Below are 21,077 nucleotides of genomic sequence, written 5' to 3'. Positions count from 1 at the left end.
ATACTGTTCTGAAGATTACAGTTTCTGCTTCTCTCAGCTTTGATCAAGCCTGGATGCCAGAGCAGGTGTTACAAGTGTGGGCAGGAACATCTTCATGGGCTGACTACCTGCTTCACAGCCATTGAAGCTGCTGCTGCCAACCTTCTGGTGCGTTAGGTGTGACTGATGGCACAATTGCTACTATTGTAGGAAAATGGTGTGGCTCATGATTCCATTTAAAAATAGGTACTCTAGATTCCTTTTAAGACACTGAATGACAGGCACATAATTATCTATACATAGATGTGAAATTTCTCTGTGATTATTTTTACAATGTGATGATTTTACTATTCTGAATGGAGCATCACATTTGACTTCAACTGCCTGCCAATGAGATATTCTGTGCCATTGGAGATCAGCTTATAGACCCCTTTGTCTTTTCCTTTCATTTCTGTATCACCGCAGACTCAGAACTTCAAAGATGATCTTGGTTTTTGTCAATTAGGTCAACACTGATTCAGAGAAGAGAAATGACTTTCTAAGTATCACTGAGACATGGTCGTGTGTTATCTAAACAATACAGAAGCTTCTCATTTACTAAATTCATCACTGTTTGCAAACTAGAAATTAAATTAAGGTAAAAAGCCTTGCCTTTTTGTAGAGAAACTGTTTAAATGTTACCAAGAACTGAATATGCATACTTTTTTAGACCAATCCAAGATCTTCATGTATCTTATTTCATCTGTATCTGAAATTTGATATTACCAATCCAAAGAATTTAGATGGCAATTTCCTTTTTAAAACACTTAAGCCACATTATTGAAATTCCAGCTTTCCTCACATACATCTATATTCCCTGTTAGGAATTGTGATAAGAGTTTCCCCTGGACAGAAATAGATGTCCACAACTCAATCAAGCAGCATCATAGAATTGGCTATGAGTTGTTCAATATAAAAATTTACTGGTAACAAGTATGGTTAATTTTTTCTTTGAGACTGAAGTAATTTACTACTGCTTGTTACTGATTACTTTTATTTTATGACTTGCTGTGCTGTTGTTAAACTCATATTCTTATATGTCATGACAAAGTAGAAAGAAAGGCCAGTCAAGGATGGGTGCTTCATTGATTCACTGTGGGAAAACTATTCTGCATAAAACATGCAACACCACCTCCAACTATATCACATTTGACTTTTACTGCTCTCATGCATTAGTAGATACATACTTTGTATTTCATTAGTTCTATGTTACAAATATTGATCTGATTTACCACTAAACACTTTATCAATAAAAACTGAAGACTAACATTAATGAGTTTATAAAAACAGAAATTTTATGATATAGTTGCCCTCAAATATATAGCTCAACACAGAGATACATTTAAATGAAGAGACAGAATCTTATATGCATGTGCGTAGGCATTGCCGATAGATTAGAGAAAGAATTTTTATTATTTTTATGGTAACCTAAGGTTCTTTAAAATAAATAACAGTAAATCAATAAAGGTTTCCTGCTGTACAAATAAAACTAGTTGCAGTAATATGATTTGAGAATTTATAACTGATATTTCACAACAAATCCTCTTAATTTAGAAATCTTATCATGAAGCTGTATGACTGCCATCATTGAAGGAAATGTCACTTCACTAAAGAATGCTTTAACTCTCTGCTGGTGAGTGCAAACATCTGCTTGATACGGAAATCAACCCCCATTACACGCTGAGTGCAGAGAAATGACGTACCCAGGCGCTCACACAGCGGCCACAGGTGGTGATTTTGAAGTCCCCATAGAGATCTTTGATGGCCCCAGTTGTAAAGAAGCCTTCCACCATCAGCAAGATGCCATAGACGAAGAAAGCAGCTGCAATGCCGTAGATCACATACTTAAAGATGTCAATCCTGGAGACAAAAAAAGAAAACCCCCAAACAGCACAATTTATTTCAAAGATTTTCAAAAATTGATCCTCATGTGTTCATGGTTCTTTTGAAATGAAGTCAGAAGAGATGCATAAAATCAAGCATCCAAAATCTCTGCATGGATCAAGGAGGAGCTACTGGTAGTTGATGCCTCATGGGAGAGGGGAAGTCACTTTTCTTCAGGGATATGATCTCTGAGAGGTTGACCAGGCTCCAGTATATGGTCCCACACCCATGCACATCCAGGCAGCACTAAATGGACTCAGTGAATATTAAATTAAAATTAAAATTAAAACAGAGAGGGAGAGTGCCTGAAGTTCAGAGGAAAGAAGTAGAGGAAGATGGGGGAGGGAAGAGGGGATGGACTGAATTGGATCCAAACACACTGTATTACTGGATGATAAAATTAAAGTAAAATAACATTGGTATTCATAATGGTAGGTGGATTATAAACAGTTGTGTTTTATATTTCTAATGTTTAGTTGTAAATTCTGTTCTGCCATTTTTAATATTTATCAAGGGGGCTGAGATTTTTGTGTATGTAGACTTTATTCTCTTCCTCCACAGTCTCTCTTGTTCTCTGGTCACTTAAGAGGTTGCTTAAATTCATTTGATAATTGGGGTATTTGTAGGAAAAATTATCAAATGCATATATATGGATAAAACATTGAATCTTTTGACCATATTAAAGGATGAAGAGTGTTTTGGGGGTAATTTATTAGTTATTCATAATTTTGTATAAATTTCATACTATGTCACTGCACTGGTTTTTAAATGTATTTTAGTTAACTTCTATCATAAACATTACTAATATTTTCTGGCAACAATAGTACCAATAATGTAAAGGAAGTGATTCTCCAGATAAATGACGAGTAAACTTTTCTGTTAGAATTACAAATTAATAGAATTGAGTCAGAAATCACTACAGTGTGATTCCTGAGAGGTTTAAAACAGTAAGTTCCCTTATCATAGTTGATCACCTATTGTTTAAAAAATCCATACTAAAATTACATTTAGGAAATATAAACATATTCACACAGAGAACTGATAGATACATCATAAGCAGGGATAGATAGATGATAGAGAGTAGGTGATAGATGATACATTTTCATCCTATACCTCTGTATTTAGGAAATCAATGCTCATTAAGTTTAGAAAGAAGAATTAGTGTGTTTGTGAACTTTCTACTTAGAGTTCTTTATTTTGAAACTATTTTCTCTGTGTTTCTATTCTATATAATATCTTTTGTAAACCGAAGAAATATTTATAATCATACTTGTGTCTTGTAGTTGAAAAAATGTTCTATTAGGACTTATTTTTATACATTGTCATTACTAGTGAGTAGTTCACATTCAATGTAGTCAGAGCTGCAGAATATACCAATGAAGTGCAAATGTGGAGATAACACCAGTTCAGCACTCTGTGTCATGTAACCTGAGTAATAGATCATGTACAATATTTGGGATGTATTAGCTATATGCCTTTTTATGACACATGGCTATGACATTCTACCCTTAAAACAACATCAATATTGAAGTATCTGAGGGATGAAGCATATGGTGTAGATTAACAACACTTTCAACAAAACTATTCATCTTTATCGCAATTTCCAATCTCCTTCATAATTAAGATTTTTATTATTTTTCTAATAAGATTTCCACTCAAGATTTAAGAGAGGAGAAGTCACTATAAAGTTGGAGGCAGACCGACATGATGTGGCTTCAATCCAGTTCCTGTAAAAGACAAATAGCTGATCCTTCTGTGGAGTCTTGTAGAGGCCTCCTCTGATGACAACTTTGTTCCAGACTCATGACCTTACCAACTATGAGAGAGTATATATTTTTTATCTCTCTTTCTCTTTTTTCTCTTTCTCCTCTTTTCTTTCTTTCTTTAGTGCTAGGGATTGAACTCAGGGTCTCCTTGTGTCTGCTAAAAAAGTGCCCTACAGTGACCCACAGCATCTTTCCTACATTTTGAATCACAAAGTAATTCTTTTTATGGCAGTGTCAGAAAAAAATACATTTGTTTACCCAAATATGAAGTCTGCATACAACTAATTTCAACACTGTGTAATATGTTTATAGGTTGCAAGTCATTTATTAGAATGCACTGATTTGACAGTAATGCTAAAGCATGTAATGTCTCTTCTGAGTTGGAAAGTGGCAATTTTCATAAGCAGGAGGAAATGGCTACTGCTTCTTAATCACCTGAATTCCATGTGTTACCAAGAAGGAGATAAGTTCACAAGCCTATGGTACAGAAAATTGGAAATTGCTTTTCTGCTTGCTGTCCTGCTAGGTTTCAGGAAATAATGCCATCGTCAATGATTTTGAAAATTACATCAAACCGCTTTGGAACATTGACTGGTGTCATCCATATAAGTTATACTTAATAACTTTTAATGCAGTATGAGGAATATGATATCATCGTCTTACTAGACTTACATGTGCATCACAGTATGGCTGACTATAAATGCTACAGTGTTCCACAGCAGACTCCTGGAACTTTTTATCTTACATGACTGAAACTCCATGCTGTTGAGCAATTTATGAAATTTAGTCTGACTCTCTGACCTAGCCCCTTTCAATCAGAATTCTACTTTCTGTTTCAATGAGACAGACTACGCTAGATACCTAACCTAATCACTGTTATATGGTGAGTAGCTTGTATCACTTAACATGAAGCTTTTGAAATTCATCCGCATTTTAACACATGTCAGTATTTCTTTTCTAATGGTCAATAGTAGCTCACTGTGTCTACATGATATTTTCTTTACCTACATATCCATCTGTGGACATTTAAGTTGTTTTAACACCCTGGACAGTAAAAGTTGCTGCAATGAACATGGTAGTTCAGCTATTTCCTCAAGATCTCTATTTCAATTCTTTTGGATAAATGCTCAAAGTAATGATGGCAGATAAGTAGGGAGGCATATTTAGACTCAACTTTCTACGTTAATGTGCTTTTCAAATGTCCCATCCTTTGGCTGTAGCTAAAATCTTGTCAGGAATAACAAACTAAGTTTATCCTAAGATACTCCTTTTTCTTTTTCTTTTCTTTTTTTAAAGATTATTTATTTATTATGCATACAGTGTCCTGCCTACATGTATCCCTGCAGGCCGGAAGAGGACACCAGATTTTATTTCAGATGGTTGTGAGCCACCATGTGGTTGCTGGGAATTGAACTCAGGACCTCTGGAAGAACAGCCTGTCTTAACCTCTGAGCCATCTCTCCAGTCTCCTGTTGTATGTTTAATACAAACAAAAATGTGCTGAGAAGTTTTCCTGTAAATCATCTTTCCTTCCTGAAGTATGACCTTGAACTGAGTGTGTTCGGTAATGTACATCTTGAATTGAACATGCACTCAGAAAGTGCTTTCATATATACATATATAAAATATATATAATTTGTATGTTATATAAGTGCATATATAATATAGAATTTATATGCAATGCAATATATTTATATTATATATACATTTATTATATTTATAGAAATATAAATCATAGGAGAGGACATTGATGTGGAGATAAACCTCATGCTATCTTTATCTGCTGTAGTTAATAAATATTTCTTTACTTTCTTACCTTACCTAGATTGCTTTGGCTGCATTCACCAAGATATGAACCCATAACTTTCAATTACAGAATGACAATTTATAATATCCCACTTCTCAAATATTTTATCTCCTTGTAAATCCTTTCAAATTTCTCAGTGTTTGTTTACATAACTGTCTAACCAATTAAAAAAACAACACATACTTTCTGTAGAGAAATGGAGAAAAAGAAAAACAGAATTACCAGTGTTCACCCTTCCAATTTCTTATATGAAATTTAATTCAATTACTTTGAAATTTTTCTCTTTAGCCAAAGCATCATGGCTACTTAAATTGAACATATTTTCAGTGGCTTTAAAAATTATAGCCCATTCTACAATATGGAGACCCATTTCCCCAAATCCTTACTTTTAACAGTGGTGTAAAGAATAGTGGTCTCCAAAGGTGTCCACAACATACTTCCCAAAAAGTGCTCATGTAACTTGTGTCATCAAAGGGAGTTTGCAGATGTGGTTAATGATCTCCAGATACAAAAATTGTCCTGGAGAAAATGGGTGGGTTCTTGTAATTGTGCCAATATTTAAAATGAAAGATGTAAGAGTGTCACTATAAAATTCAGAGAGAGATTTCAGGATGCCACATGGCTGGCTGGCTTTGAAGATGGAAAGCGACAAGGAGCCAAGAATGCAGGTGGCTTTTGTAAGATGGAACAACTCCAGAGATTCCAGATGGAGCACAGTTTTGCCAGCATCTTGATTTCAGCCCATTTCAGTAAACCTAGTAAGACCAGCTTTGGATTTTGACCTCTGAAACTATGAAATAATCAATGTCTTAGTTTTCAGAAAAATAGTTTCTGATTTTAAAAAAAAGCTTTTAAGGATTAGAGCCTGAAAAAAATTGCTTAGCAAAAATGCACACTATTTGACTCTTATTTCCAAACTCATCAACTCAATAAGATTTTCTAATGCAAGTTTGAACTGTGATTTAAAATATGCTCTGATATCCAAGGAATCTCCCATTGACTCTGCTTTGCCTGTTCTTGAAACATTATTGTAAGTAGAAGGCAAAAGTGTTTGGTTTAACTGTCTATACTGTAGATGAGTAGAGTTTACAGGCTGCTGTAATTGCTAAGCTTTAGTTTGTCTTCCTTTGTTATCTTGTTTCTTTACTTCAAACCATTAAGATGTTGCTAAGTGTTGTATAATTCATTAATTTCCAAAGAATAAACTTGAATAATAAAAACATAGACATTATAAATTCATAATGTTAGTTGGAAGTAAAATTAGTGAATCTATCTCAGGTTACTGCTTTTTTGTTTTAGAGTATTAAATAATTCATAATTTGGTAAATTAATTTTGTATATAAAGTGAGAGTTAAATTATTTTAAAAATAATATCTATTCTGTCTGTAAATCATTGTTATCATATACTGAATACTCATGATTATTTTTTAAAATTCAAACACAACCCTTAAGAAATAAATTATATAGAAAGTTTTACTTAGGAGTAAAGCTTGCATGTGACCAAACCTCAGGATATTTATTCAAGAGGCCAAATCATTTAATTGTCTTGGTCACCTTTTGATGTCTAATTTTCAGTCACTCTCCACATTTCCATGTCTGTATGAATGTGTTGTGCAGTGGTAAATACTTAGCCTCTTCTGGCTTGCTTTGTCAAATGTTGTCAAACGATGACTAAAGAACATAACAGTAACATATTGACAAAACTTTTCTCAGGTAAGAGATTCTGAATCACAGATTAGAAGAGTTACTCTTCATCACACAACAGATAACAAGCCATTTCCTGAGTGAGTGAGCCCAAATGGTTGTGCTAATATGTGAATGTTGTTGGAGTGGGAGAATAATGGGAGAAGTAGATTAAAATATAAACTTATCACATGTTTGGAGCCAACACATGATCTGGATTTTAAGACCAAACTGACATTAATGGCAAAAAGAAATTCTAGGAAACCAACAAATAATGATAGACACAGATGTTAAAAATTCTACCAATAGATCAGAAAACTATTAGAAATTAATTCTCTTCTCTTTGAAGGCCTCGACACATTGGCTGGACCATGCCAAAACTACTTAACATTAACTGAGAAGTTAGGATGTAGAATACACCAACGGTAGTTTTCATAATTACATGTCTAAAATATAATGCAGAAGAAGGGAACCAACTGCAGACTTACCTGTGAAAAGTAAAATTTCATGTCTGGAAGACAACTAGCAAAACACAATGGTAACATTTCACGGTTACATGCATTTCATAGATTGCTCTTTAGTCTTAGAGATCTGGATTACATTTAGAAACTTGTATGTGTTTAGGGGGTTGGAAGAGAAATAAGGGAGAAAAGGAGAGGAAAAGGTAGAGGGTGAGAAAGGATGGGAAGGAGGGAAATAATGGAGGAGAGAGAGAGAAAGAGAGAATAAAGGAATGTAAGAATAAAGAAGAGAGTAACTCCTCAGATCCTGAGGAACACAGATGCAAATCAAGGGTCTTCAGAAATTCTTTTTATCTTTATCTTTTAGCTCACTTATCTAATTAAACAGGCCTCTTTTCCGATTAAATGGGAGACTTAATATAGGGATAAAACAAGAATTTGCAAATCACTAAACTTGGCCACATGCTTTCTCTATGATCATTCTCATACATATTCTTTTCAAACACCATATTTATGAGTAAGCCATATCACCTATATGCCTAATATTTACTCCCTCTGCCTTAGAGTTCTTATTTTGCAACCCCTGTTTCTCCTTTACTTTTCCCATTCGTCTGACACCCCCATTCCTGTCGGCAGCCCTGCTGAGGGTGATCTCCACTACCTTGACATCTATGCATAATTTATAAATTTATTAATTCTTACTCACCACACTAAGAGTTTGATGGTACAAACCTCCTCTTTTTTTCCCCCCAAGGAGCGGAATTTAATCCATTTGGAAGCTCCATGAGGCCTATATAATGAATTTAATGAATTTGAACTAGGAAAAGAGAAATAACTTGGACCCCCAATCAATATACTATTCTTCCTATTCCAAACATACTTTATTGCTCTTTCATTTAATTTATCATATAACAGATCAAATGGAAAATTATAAAAATAATCTAAAGTCTTTTCTAAATTTCCGTTCCTAAGCTCCCACAGATAGTATCTCCAGGGCTTCAGCAGAGATCTGTGATATTTTAAAGTTTGTTGCCTAAATATCAAACATGTAACTTTATAATTGTTAATATATAGTCATTTATTAGACTTATGACTCCTTGCAAACTTTATGTGCTATAACTAAAGAAAGCAGTTTGAATGCAGACTAAATATAGAGAAGCTGTGGATTTCCAGGACATCTGTGGTAGCTTAAAATAATGAGCGGTGAGAACATATTTTGTCCAGCTATGCTAAGATATAACTGAAAAGAAAATGTCAGTTTTATCACATTAAAATATATCCATGAAATCATCTTACTAAAACTCTCCTGAACTAACTAGCAATAACCCAGTTGGCTTTTCTTTTTCTTTCTCCTTTAATTTTTCCAAGACAGGGTTTCACTTTGTAGCTCTGGCTGTCCTGGAACTCACTAACCAGACCAGGCTGTGCTGGAATCCAGAGATCAGTCTACCTCTGTCTCCGGAGTCCTGGGATTAAAGTCATGCACCACTACTTCCTGCTTATCCAGTTGGATTTTGAAATAGCTTAATTACATTCCATATGATGAGTATAAGTAATAAAGAATGATTCTGGGAATTAATCAATTGACTAATTAAGTAATTAATTTATTTTTGTTTCTCCCTTGTCTTTCCTACATGATAGACTTTAATCTGTAAGCCAAATAAACCCTTTCCTTGCCCATGTTACTTGTATTTATTATGGCAACTGCAAGCATACTGGACCATAAACAGTTTTACAGCTTTCTGAAAATGTGCCTAGAATCTGAAGACCCTTTCCCTAAACTAAATGGACTTAAGAAGGTTCTTTGTTTTAAAACTTTTGAATTGAGCCAGGCGGTAGTGGCACATGCCTTCAATACCAGCACTCTGGAGGAGGAGGCAGGCGGATCTCTGTGAGTTTGAGGCCAGTCTGGTCTGCAGAGTGAGTTCCGGGACAGCCAGGACGACAAAGAGAAAACCTCTGAATTGAAATATAGAAAAAAGAAGAAAAGCCCTTCAAAGATGCTTAATTAATGACGTCGACATCTGGCCAAAATGTCATTGTTATACTCAAAGATTCTAGGTATCTGGTAAGACTGTCAGTTTTTTTTGGTTGTTCTTTTTTTTGTTTGTTTGTTTTGTTTTGGTTTGGTTTGGTTTTTTTACTGGTGGTATGCCAGTGATACAACAAGCTGACCATGGCATCTGAAACCATGTGAGGGTGAGTCGTCTCACTGCAGGCTCTGTTTATTTCTTTTTGCTGTTTCTTTCTGCTTCATCCTTTTCTAAGAATGCAGTCAGGTCTAATCCACTTTTGGAACCCATCTGAAGCCTAAGTGATTTTTTTCTAAATGGAAATAGGATCTCATGGAAATTTAAATCCAAGGTGTTAATAGTTATCAAGCTTTAATTTTATGTGTTTCTAATGTTCAACTCTATGACAATTAATAAATTATGGTAATATATATTTACTAACCAATTAAATAGAGAGTGCTAATTTATAAAGGATTTGTGAAATAACATTAATTACAATATGAAATAGACAATTTTTAATTTGCTAATAAGCATTCATTTGCAAGTTTTGGAGACACTGATACTTCAGATTTATGGACTGTAGTTTTTAATAATAATTTCCTTTTTTTTTTGGTACTAGGCAATTGGACCTCATATATACTAGATGGGGCTGTCATACACACAACGTAAGTGTTACAAGTATTCTACCACTGAGCTCCATCCCCAACTCTATTTATACCTTCAATATTGAGAAAGACTTATACTAATTTTCCCAGGTAGGCATTGAACTTACTCCTCAGCCCAGGCGGGATTTGAGCTTGCTATTCTCGCTATCCCAGCATCATGAGTAGCTGAGCTCACAGAGTTGCATCACATGTCTCACTGATGTCACTGCTTCAGCAATCCCCTCTCCTAATCGCTGTTGGTGGAAGGGTTATAGGCTTCCTTTATTCTCTTTCATTTTTTACTGCTTAGAATTTATCACGGTTTAGAATCTTTAAATATTTCAGATAAATATACAAGCTAAATGTCTTTTCATTAAAATTTCTGCTGTTTTCTCTTTTGGACGAACATACCCTCCACTCCTCAGAGTAAAAGAATTGTGGTTTTATTATATAATAGGAACATTCAACTCCATTCCCTTCATTTTCACAGAGAATTATTAACTTTAATTACTCCAAGGATACAACTTATTAAAATTATTGTTGAAAACAATGTTCTGGTTTATGGAGAATAAAGAAATTTAGCAATATTACATACTGTTTTTGAGATAGGGTCTTCTATGTAGCTCTGGAACTTGCTATTGCAGACCAAGTTGGTCTGGAACTCACAAATATCAGCCTGCTTCCGCCTCAAAAATGCTGGAATTAAAAATGTCAGCCACCACATTTGGCCCATAGTGTTGCATACTTTTGATACTATAGTTATAAGATAGTTTTATTCTACTAAGTAGTCTCTAATAATGCCAAGATCATAGGAACTGGCTTGGAACAATCAGAATTACAGTTAATTACTTTTATCTGAAGGATCTGAGTAAAAAGCAATGATAACGTATCTAACTACATAACCATTAAGATTTGAAAGTATAAACACTCTGATTGAAGTAAAATTAAATTAAATTATAAAATAAAAAATACAAAAAAGAAAATGTAAACATACAGAAAGAACAAATGAGTATTTTAGAAAGAAAAAAAAGAAAATTTCAAAAATATAAAATCAAATCAAGCAGCATGAAATAAATGGAAGTAGTTTCAAGGCTAACAAACATGAATGGTTTTGGGGACAGATAGTTTGTATTAAAAACTTGTAATAAATAAGTTATTTCTGTCTGTGATTATGAAATCACTCAATAGATGGTCAGAATGAAAAACTGACTGTAAATGAACCTCAAGTACTTGTTCTCTATACTATTTATAAGAGCCTGAAACCAGGACAAAAGACCTTCACCTCCAGACTGCTTAAATTATATTTACAAAGAATATTATTTCACCATCATCATAATTTTATAATCCTAGTAGTTTATATTTTAGAGGCTCAAAACATAATTGGTATTTTCAAAGAAAACTTTCTCAATATTTAATCTTTGTCTTACAAAAGACCCCAAGAACCTTTAACAATATTTTCTGTGAGGAAAAGAAAGGAAGGTGATACATGCATGGCTGGGTTAAAATTGTGAAGTATCTGATTCCCCTTAGAGTTTTATGAATTTCCTAGAATTAACATCAAAGTCTAGATTTGTGATTGCCTCTGTCATCTGTCTTTTCAGCATTTTTGAGGAGTCTATGCTCAAATTTGAAGAGCAAGGCAAAAATGTTCTGCTTAGTGGTAATTTAATTCATGTCAAAGCCTAGGTTAAATCTCTATTAATTTGGCCTCATATTCTATGCAAAGTGCCTTGTATTGCTTAACAGATCAATGCTTTTCTGAATTGCATTTGCCTCATGAAGATTTTTTTTTTCATCCGTCATCACCTTACTTAGCGAGACATCTATTTATTTAGAAAACGATACAGGAGGGAAAGCACACAACAGAAGCGCTCTACAGAAAGTGGACATAAACAATGACTCACATGGTGAAAACGTCCAGTGTGTCTCCAGCAGTCCTGGCCATCTCAAAGTAGGTCTGCAGAATGTTGACTGTTCCGGAAAGGGCTTCATGACCGCAGCCGCAGAACAGGGCCACGCCCGCATACAGCAGGATGGTGGCGATCAGAGAAGCGTAGGGAATGCCTCCCAGACATTTAATACAGCACTCAAAACACCCTGCAGCAGAGCAACAGAAAGAAAAAAGTGAAAATTCATGTTGTTTATTCATCTTAGTAAACGAATGACCTCCTGTCTATGACCTCAACACCGCAGGAAACAGTATTAGTATTGGTAGATGACCCCGGGTCAACCCCGTTAAGTCAAGTCCTCGAGGACCCAGGAAAGGGTAAAGATGAAGTCCATTGTTAACACCCATTCTCATAACCATGTGGATGCTCACAGGGCTATGATCACATCCTCTACTCCCGGTATGACAGAAGCCCTTCTTTTCTGACCAGACCCTCCTTTTAAACCACCACACAGGCACGCACAGCACTCCGCTTTGAAGTCGCTGCTCTCGCACTTAATGTGGTTTCATTTTACTTCAGTGATATCTGTTCCTTTGAACCATTTGGGCATTTCTTTCGGATCATTGTTTAAAAACCTGTAGTACTCAACTGTAAATTCAACTAACTGAATTTTGACCTACAGATTCTGAAAGTAGAGAGGAAAAGATCAGACAGGATTTGATTAGACTCCAAATATTAAAGGAATTACAGATGAATTCTGAGTTCATATATGTGTGTGTTCCTTAGACAGTGACTCATAACGAAAAATCTATTCATAGATTTGGGTTAAAAATAAATGAGAAAGACATGGACACAGAAGAAAACAGGGAGGGCGTAATACTGATGCCCTCACTGTGGTTTTTAACAGACTCATCCTTTTGATATTATCATGCACAAAATGGTGAAAATAAAAGAATGACCTCATACTGATCTTGTGATACGTAAATGAGCTAATATAGAAAATAATCCTTCCGACAAAGAGCTCCATAAATGTAAGCCGTTATTGTTAGACATAATTCAACTATTATTACTATTATTATACTTTCATATGGTTGTTAAAAAACTCTTTGACCATAACAAGCGCCTTTGGCTTTTGGACTTCATCACTTATGCCTCCATTTAAAGAAAGTGCTGAGCATTTAGCCTGATATATCACAAAACATATTTGTTTGTGATTAAATGCAATATCAAAGTTTTCTTAGGGAGTTCTAGATATGTTCAATTAAATTGACTAGAAAATCTTAAATGGATATATTCGGTAGTAAGAAGTAGTGACGAGACACTCCATGCTAACCCCTGCTCAGACTGAGTAATTGAGGCTGCAGTACAAACAGGTTAGTAAACCTCCAAGATGATCTAATATATTTAGCTGTACCCCTGCCCTGTCACACACATCTCCAACACAGAGATTTACCCCCATCATCCCTCCATTTGAAAATTCTTAGTTCAATCTCATTTGAATGAGGAAGCCCTTTTATGTTATTGATTATGCTTCTCTTTTCTTCAGAACTAAGTAACAAGTGAGAATTTAAAGAAGTTTGTGATTATTGTACTTAAGTCAGTCACAGGAAAAGTTAAGTGAACTTTACCTAGAACACATATAAAGGTTGAATGTCTCTAATTTGGAGTGCTTGAGGCTAGAAGTGCTTTGGATTTAACAGGCTTCTTTTTTTTTTAAATTTTCGAATATCTGCATATAAACAAATACCTTGAGGATGGAATTGATACCTCAGCATGAAATTCATTTGCATATACACTTTATGTACTTGGCCTTAAGGAAATTTTATAATATTTTAGTAGGTCTGCATTCTAATTATGTCCTGTCAGAAGAGGTTAATTGTGGGCCTTTGCACTTACAGCACCATATAAGGGCTGAAACAGGGAGTGTTTTGGCTTCCAGATCGCAGAACTTTTTGGTTACTGATCCTTGACCTTTATGAATCTATATCTATAGTCATTATCTATAACATATTAAACATGAGATTTAAACGTTCCTGTGTGAAGTGACTTTGTATTTGGAGAATGAACTAGACTATTATTTTGATATTCCTCATTGAACAGACTTTGAGAATTATAGCCTGTATCATCTCCCTCAGAAGAAGTTTTAAAAGGAGCCTGAGCTCCTCGACAGTTTTGTTGCTCTTTCTTGTGACAGCAAAATCACTTCCTGAACATTTCTTCTACACACACACACACACACACACACACACACACACACACACACACACACACACAATGTGGGGAAGTGGAAAAGGTTAGAACAGCTTGAAACTTCATATAGTAGAAAAAAATTCACCAACAGATGGCTGAGACCAGTGTGTGTAGTATCTGAATGTCATGGAGCCCAGTTTTGGATGGAGACTAACAGCGTGGCAGAAAAAAAAATTAGACTATTCTCTTTTGATATTCTATAATTCCCATCTCACTCATTATTTACAATTATAGGGGAAAGCTAGTAACATGCGTATTAAAAACAAAACAAAGAATCTCCTAATCTGTCTAATTTACCAAATGGTCCCAATGACTTCAAGTCCCAGTTTGGTGGTTCTTCTCTGTTCCTAGTCTCAAAACATTTGATACAGTCAAGGAACAATTCTACTGAAGACATTTTGAAATGTCAAAATTCAATTCTCAAGCTCAATGCAATCATCTGATTGTAAGTTGAAATGCAGAAAGAAGATTCTAAATACTGAATGCTATCACCTTCGCTTTACCTTAGAACATAGAATTTACAGGTGAATAAAATATGAAATCAGAGTAACTCAAGAGCAAATAAAATTTAAAAAAAACGTAAAAATCATCACCAAAATGGTCACTTAGAACTTCTGGTTAACTTTATTCCCAGTGTGGAGCTAGTTTGTACTTAGGTCATATTTTTGCCTACTATGCTGTTTATGGCCAACATTAGCTTCTGTGCTGGGTTCCGTCTCCCCAAGAAGAAATCATATGCTCACAGACGCCAGTATTATTTGCAAATTTAACTTACTAGTTGCTTTCCAATTTAGAAACATATAAGGTAAGCTCTAATACTAGAGAAAACTAAAGTTAATGACCCTGAGTTAATACGGTATTTCCAAATTAGTTTAGGGTCTCCAAAAGACACTGAAATATATCCTTACTCCCCATTTAAATACTCCATATAAATTACTCAGAATTATGTTATGTTTACTGAAAAATACAAACTCCTTTAAGTTCCCATTTCTGCATGATTGGGGTAGAAAAAATTAAGTATTGACCCTCTGCAAAACTTTTGTTCAAATGAAAATCCCTAAGTGTCTCATTGGGGACATATTGTGTTTGTAATGGACTACATCCTAATCAAACCCATTCTTCCTATGAGTCTGAGCCGAGTTGCCTACTGCATTTAAAGAAGTCTCTTTGAACTCGCATATGGAGAAGCAGCACATCATTTCAGCATTCTCTCCAGCTGCCAGAATCCCACATAGTTGCTGGCAGGGGAGCTTCTTTCCACCCACAGTGAGAAACAGCCTTGGCAGATCAGTAGCATCTCCATGGCAACCGTGCCCCTGGGCCAGGATGCACTCCCAATAATCACCCTTGAAGGCTGAGGATTCTGCTGTCCCCCATCATCATGCTTTTACTGAACCGAAAGTGCAAAAACACTCTATTAAATGAATATTAATGAAGCATGATAAATGGGGTTCTGGCACTGTAGGAAATAGATTTCTTGAGAAAAATCTCTATAAAAACAATAATGATCACTTTGTATATTTTCAGCACTATATATTATGAGAATATGGCCTTTTAGTTCTCAAATAAAGCAAAGGTTCAAATATGGACAGGGAATTTGTGCGCTATAGCCTATAGCCAGATGTGCATTTCTTTCTTTTTTTTTTTTTTTTTTTTTGGGTTTTTCGAGACAGGGTTTCTCTGTGTAGCTTTGCGCCTTTCCTGGAACTCGCTTTGGAGACCAGGCTGACCTCGAACTCACAGAGATCCGCCTGGCTCTGCCTCCCGAGTGCTGGGATCAGATGTGCATTTCTTATGTCCAGTTTCTGGGTGTAGCCTCTCAAGTGACATAATGCCACGTTGTCAGTTTTAAGGTAGAGATAAATACTAAAAGAGTCACGAAGCTTTATTTTCAACATACCCTCTAAAACATTAGCATTTTACCCACTATTAATAAGGGCACAAAACTGACTTCTTCCAATGTAAAATCTACAAGGAAACAGAAACTCCCTTCATAGGGCTGGTTTTTTTTTTTTTTTAAAGATGTACATTTACCTTTCCATGAAGTACACAATCAGTTTACCTTCACTCAAATATTGACAAATAAGCACAAACTTTGCCTACAGTTACTTCCCAAGCTGTATCAAAGAGAAAAATAAGAAGCTAAATGATCAAGAAAAAAAGTAGTCAGACAATATTAAAGAGAGACCAGCAAACTTACGGATTTTAGGAAATAAATTGAAAAGTGAGGCTGACAACACACTAAAGATTCACTCGTTGGTAAATTTTTTTCCAACATCATTTACTAAGGAGATGATTCTTTCTGTATTAACAAATCCTACCTTAGTAATGATGGCATGCGCCACCACCGACTGGCAGAATTATTTTTCAGTGTTAGATTGTTCTGTTGATAATCATAGCAGCTACGAAAATTTTAAGTGTTATCTCTGTCTTTTCAACGTTTGTGTCTTTTCATTTATGATTTTTGTTGTCTTAACTCTGTTCACCAAAATTAGTGAAATAGGAAGAGAAAAGTATCATTTTATGTTTCTGAAACTAAGGGAGAAGCCATGTTTTATTATTAACTTCATGTTGGCTTATTTATTTAAATGGGTCTCTTCTGTTTTGAATTCTGTCATGCTTTTATATCATATATAAAGTCAGTTTATGCTACTTTTCTGTTACCAGCCATGTCAAAAATTTCCAAATTAAACTTTTATAACCGAATAAAAAGCGGTAGTCACGCTGATTTTTTTAGTATGTAGCTGAAAATCTCCCCTTAGCATTTTATTGAACACTTTCATTTTCATTAGTCCATTAAGTGTGTAATTATTGAATCCTCTTGTTCTTTTTTAAAAAATTCTCTTGTTCTTATTAGTCCATTAAACACATAATTATTGAATTCTCATTGCGATGCCAGGGATTATGATAATGACTGGAGATGCAGAACTTAACAAAGTCAATATTAATCAGGTGGGAGACAGATAATGAACAAGTTGTTAAAATAGTATTTGTGGGATTGAGAGAAGTGTGAAGAATGTTTAGACAGAGAAGACAGATTAGGAATATTGAAATATTGATGTCAGCTTTTGATAAAGAGGCCAGGGAAAGACTAAATGTGGTTACATCTGTAAAATATCTGAAAGATGCGAGGGTATATTAAATAAAACACCGTGACAGAATTCCTCCCTTTAATAGATGACTGGAAGGCAAAGAAAGAAGATGTGTAGTAGAATTCTAAGTCGAAGATGGAAATTGGAGGGAAAAAAGCACTTCAGGAGATTTAAGGACAAAGATCAACATTCGTTACCAAATGTGAGGTTTATAAACAACAAGGATAAAAACATGGATTGGAATTTTATAAAATAGTGAGTACAAAACAGTTTCCTAGCAGTTGAGAGTGCAAGCCTCCAGCTAGGCAGGGCTCACTGAATTTCCCTTTGATGACTGCTGTTCAGTGTTTTGAAGCCATTAACTAGTACAGCCAGGCAGTACACTAAAACCCTGAAGGCCTTGAAGCCTGATGCTGGATTATGTGGCTTCAAGGATTCATCCAACTTCAAAAGGAAGACTCCAGAAATCAATTTGGGTATTAGACAAATCTCAGTGATCAATAAGGGTCTTAGCATCATCTTTAGGAAGGAGAAATGAGATATTATCAGCTAAAGTTAAAATATTAATAAGCCATTACATCCTTCAGCTCTTTTTACAAATGTCACCTCAGTTTCCAATCTAGCCTTTGGTTCTAGTGTGGAAATTCAATGGAGTAGAGCCCATCTGATTTTCTTCTATCATATCATAGATGGAAACGTATCTCCTGGGTAGGAGTGCAGGAACAAAGACAGGACTTGACTGTGCCAAGTTTATTTCTTATGCTCACCCCTTTTCTATATCCGGCCTAACAGCAGGGAGACTGAATCACTAGCTCAACAGTTAATGAAAGCTTTCTTGAGTGCCTATTAGTTCTATGTACTTTTAATATAGAATTGATTATAACTATGACGTGGACTTTACTTGTTCCTACATATTTATGATATAAAAATTTAAAAATTCAATGCTTTTTCAGAAACTTCAAAAAACATCATATTAAAGTATGTATTATTTAATATGATATCTTGTGATCACAACATTATTTGGCAAATCAGAATCACTGAAGCAGGCTTAAAATTTATAAAGTATAGCATAATTGAAACATGAGCAATATTAGTTCAAAATTAAACTTATGAAAACTATTTACACTGGAAAAGCTTATCAAACATTTTATTAATTGTTAGTCTGCATGTTTTCTAATGACTGTAATTAAGGACATAACCCATGTTTTATAGTATACTAGAGTATATATCAAATAATTAAAAATTCAAAAATAATGTCTTTATTAGCATTTTAAAAAACATTTCTTGCCTTAAATCATGTACAGAAATCAGCATGTGAATAAATCTGTGGTCTGCCATCACAATCGTAACAGGCCTCCAGACCTTAGCACAGCTGACTCCACCATGAAAGTACCATCTAGGCCTTGGAACCCAGCACATAGGTAACACCACCTACCAAAACAAGGCAAAGACCTAATTCACAAAGTCCATAGTTCTGGAAAAGTCTCTAAATGTTCCAACTTTCTTTTTAGCTTCTGCAGTTGCGCTTCTGGCTAACTGTTTGTGCTAACTAAGGTGTGTCAACCCAGGATGTGGTTTTTGTGCTTAAAAGCCCACCATGAGAAAGAAAGGCTCAGTACCACACTGGAGTAATAATAGACTAATAAAGACTTTCTATTGGCTTAAACCTATGCACAAGTAGTCTTCCATGGTGGATATCTCATAATACTATGTTTGTACATGGCATTAACAAAATAGCATACTCCAACAACCACTTTCTAATAAAAAAAAATCTTTAAAAATACCTTCTGAGTTTGGACGTATTCTCTTATCCTCTTAACTTTGTAGTTACCAAAATCACGAGGAATTATGCTGTAGCTAGAGACCCTATATTCCTACTGTTGTGATCCCAAGATTTGTATCTAATGTTTTAGCTGATTCTAATGTACAGATGTGGCTTCCTATGAACACAATGTAGTGTTGTGTATACTTGTATTCATTGTCATGATGTTTTAACACTTGTCTGTAAACTATGAGACATTTGTAGTATAGTGATTAAATAAATATCACTATAAGAAATCAAAAATATTGTTGATTGGAATATACAACATACAGCCAATGAAACCACTGAATTTTATGTGTGAACACCTATGTCACAGACACATGGCCAAGACTACCACTGCATTGACACGTGAAACCTCCATATGAGCGATATGCCAGCTAAATGATTATTAAGAGTATATACTAAAGTGCATTTCAAAGCTTGTTTACTGTGCATTTTTTTAGAAAACATTTCCTTTTTATTTGGTAATACTATTACTATTTAAGCTACAGATAATTTGTTAGAATTATATTGCAAATTATATAACATTCTGTACCGGTCAACATGACTTAGCAAGAATGTTTTGGTTAATTAGCTTGTTTCCTAAGGCAGAAAGCTAATTGCTTCATTAATGATTAGAACCATACACTTCTGGCTGTGATAAATAAGCCCCCCCAGGGTAAAGGAACAGTCAGGTGGAGACATGTTTCAGAATAAGAAAAACAACAGCAAAACAGAAGATGTTTTGGGAGGAAAATGTTTGGAGCATTTTAACTCTGGTCTGACTTCCAAACACATGCAAGGTTTTCATAGCCCACAGATTGCTTATTTACATGTTCTCTGGAGATCCAGTCAAAAATTCTCATCTATTCCTGCAATGGATTCATTCTTGACATAAACAGCCTAAAGTGCATGGCGGGCTCCCTCATGACCTTTAGGCATTTGCTCAAAATATTGACCATTCACTAATTTGTTCATCCATGTGCTTGTACCTTTGCTTGTTTGTTGCAATACCCACCGCCTAACAAATTCTCTTAAATATGCCTTAGCTAAGAATGAGAATTTATTATTGTCTCATATTTGATAGGTTTACTAAACTGAACAGGGAAGCTTTCTCTGCACACCATTATGGATAAGGGATGCTCAGATTTTGAGTCATCTGAATGTAGGAGGTCAAGCTGGATGTGCATGAAAATCTTCACCACAACCATGAAACCAAAGCTAGCATGTGTGGCAAACCTGAGGTCTTCCTACTTCCTGTCATCCTTCTAAACAAAAGGCTACTTGTCATTCTTGCAATGTAGTGAGATAGATGAGAGGAGTTACAACACAGTAAGAGAAAGCACACCTTCCCAATCTACTTAACGACTGAGCCCAGGAATGGTAGAGCAAACCTGGTCACCTATTATTGTCAAAGGAGACACAGGCATTTGTATGTGCTTCCAAACTCTGAGAAGCTCAAACAACTTGACTCCAACACTGTGTGCAAGGGATGGTTAAGGGTGCAGTTATCTTTAATCTGATGTGAGTTTATTCCATTTAAAACTGAAATCTAGATAAAGACTGAGCAGGAGTCAAAGATCCACATGCCCACCCTGGGATCTCTGCCTTGGGCCTGGGAAGAGAAAACATGACCCACCCAGTTCCTTGGGGGCACTGGGCAGTGCAGCTCTGTTATGTAGAGCAAATATATGGTGGGGGGGGTATGGAAGAGAGAGAGACAGAATGATTCATGTCCTGTGGAGAAAGACAGATGCAAAGAGGTGAAGG

At 35.2% G+C, this 21,077-nt stretch overlaps 1 protein-coding gene across 2 annotated transcripts in view; it reads right to left on the bottom strand.

The window, feature by feature from the left end:
- The window catches only part of Gpm6a (glycoprotein M6A), a 275,020-nt gene that overhangs the window by 14,624 nt on the left and 239,319 nt on the right, over nucleotides 1-21,077 (bottom strand). For both annotated transcript variants that reach the window (XM_052752306.1, XM_052752305.1), the window contains exons 2-3: nucleotides 12,180-12,372; nucleotides 1,722-1,878 (exon numbers count right to left, since the gene is read on the bottom strand). In XM_052752306.1, coding sequence (XP_052608266.1) covers nucleotides 1,722-1,878; nucleotides 12,180-12,372 — 350 coding nt within the window. The remainder of the gene's footprint in view (nucleotides 1-1,721; nucleotides 1,879-12,179; nucleotides 12,373-21,077) is intronic.

Source organism: Peromyscus californicus, unplaced genomic scaffold (assembly GCF_007827085.1).
Source record: "Peromyscus californicus insignis strain IS unplaced genomic scaffold, ASM782708v3 Scaffold_23__1_contigs__length_62951481, whole genome shotgun sequence".
NCBI classification, from domain to species: Eukaryota; Metazoa; Chordata; class Mammalia; order Rodentia; family Cricetidae; genus Peromyscus; species Peromyscus californicus.
This window is presented reverse-complemented; position numbering and strand designations above follow the sequence as displayed.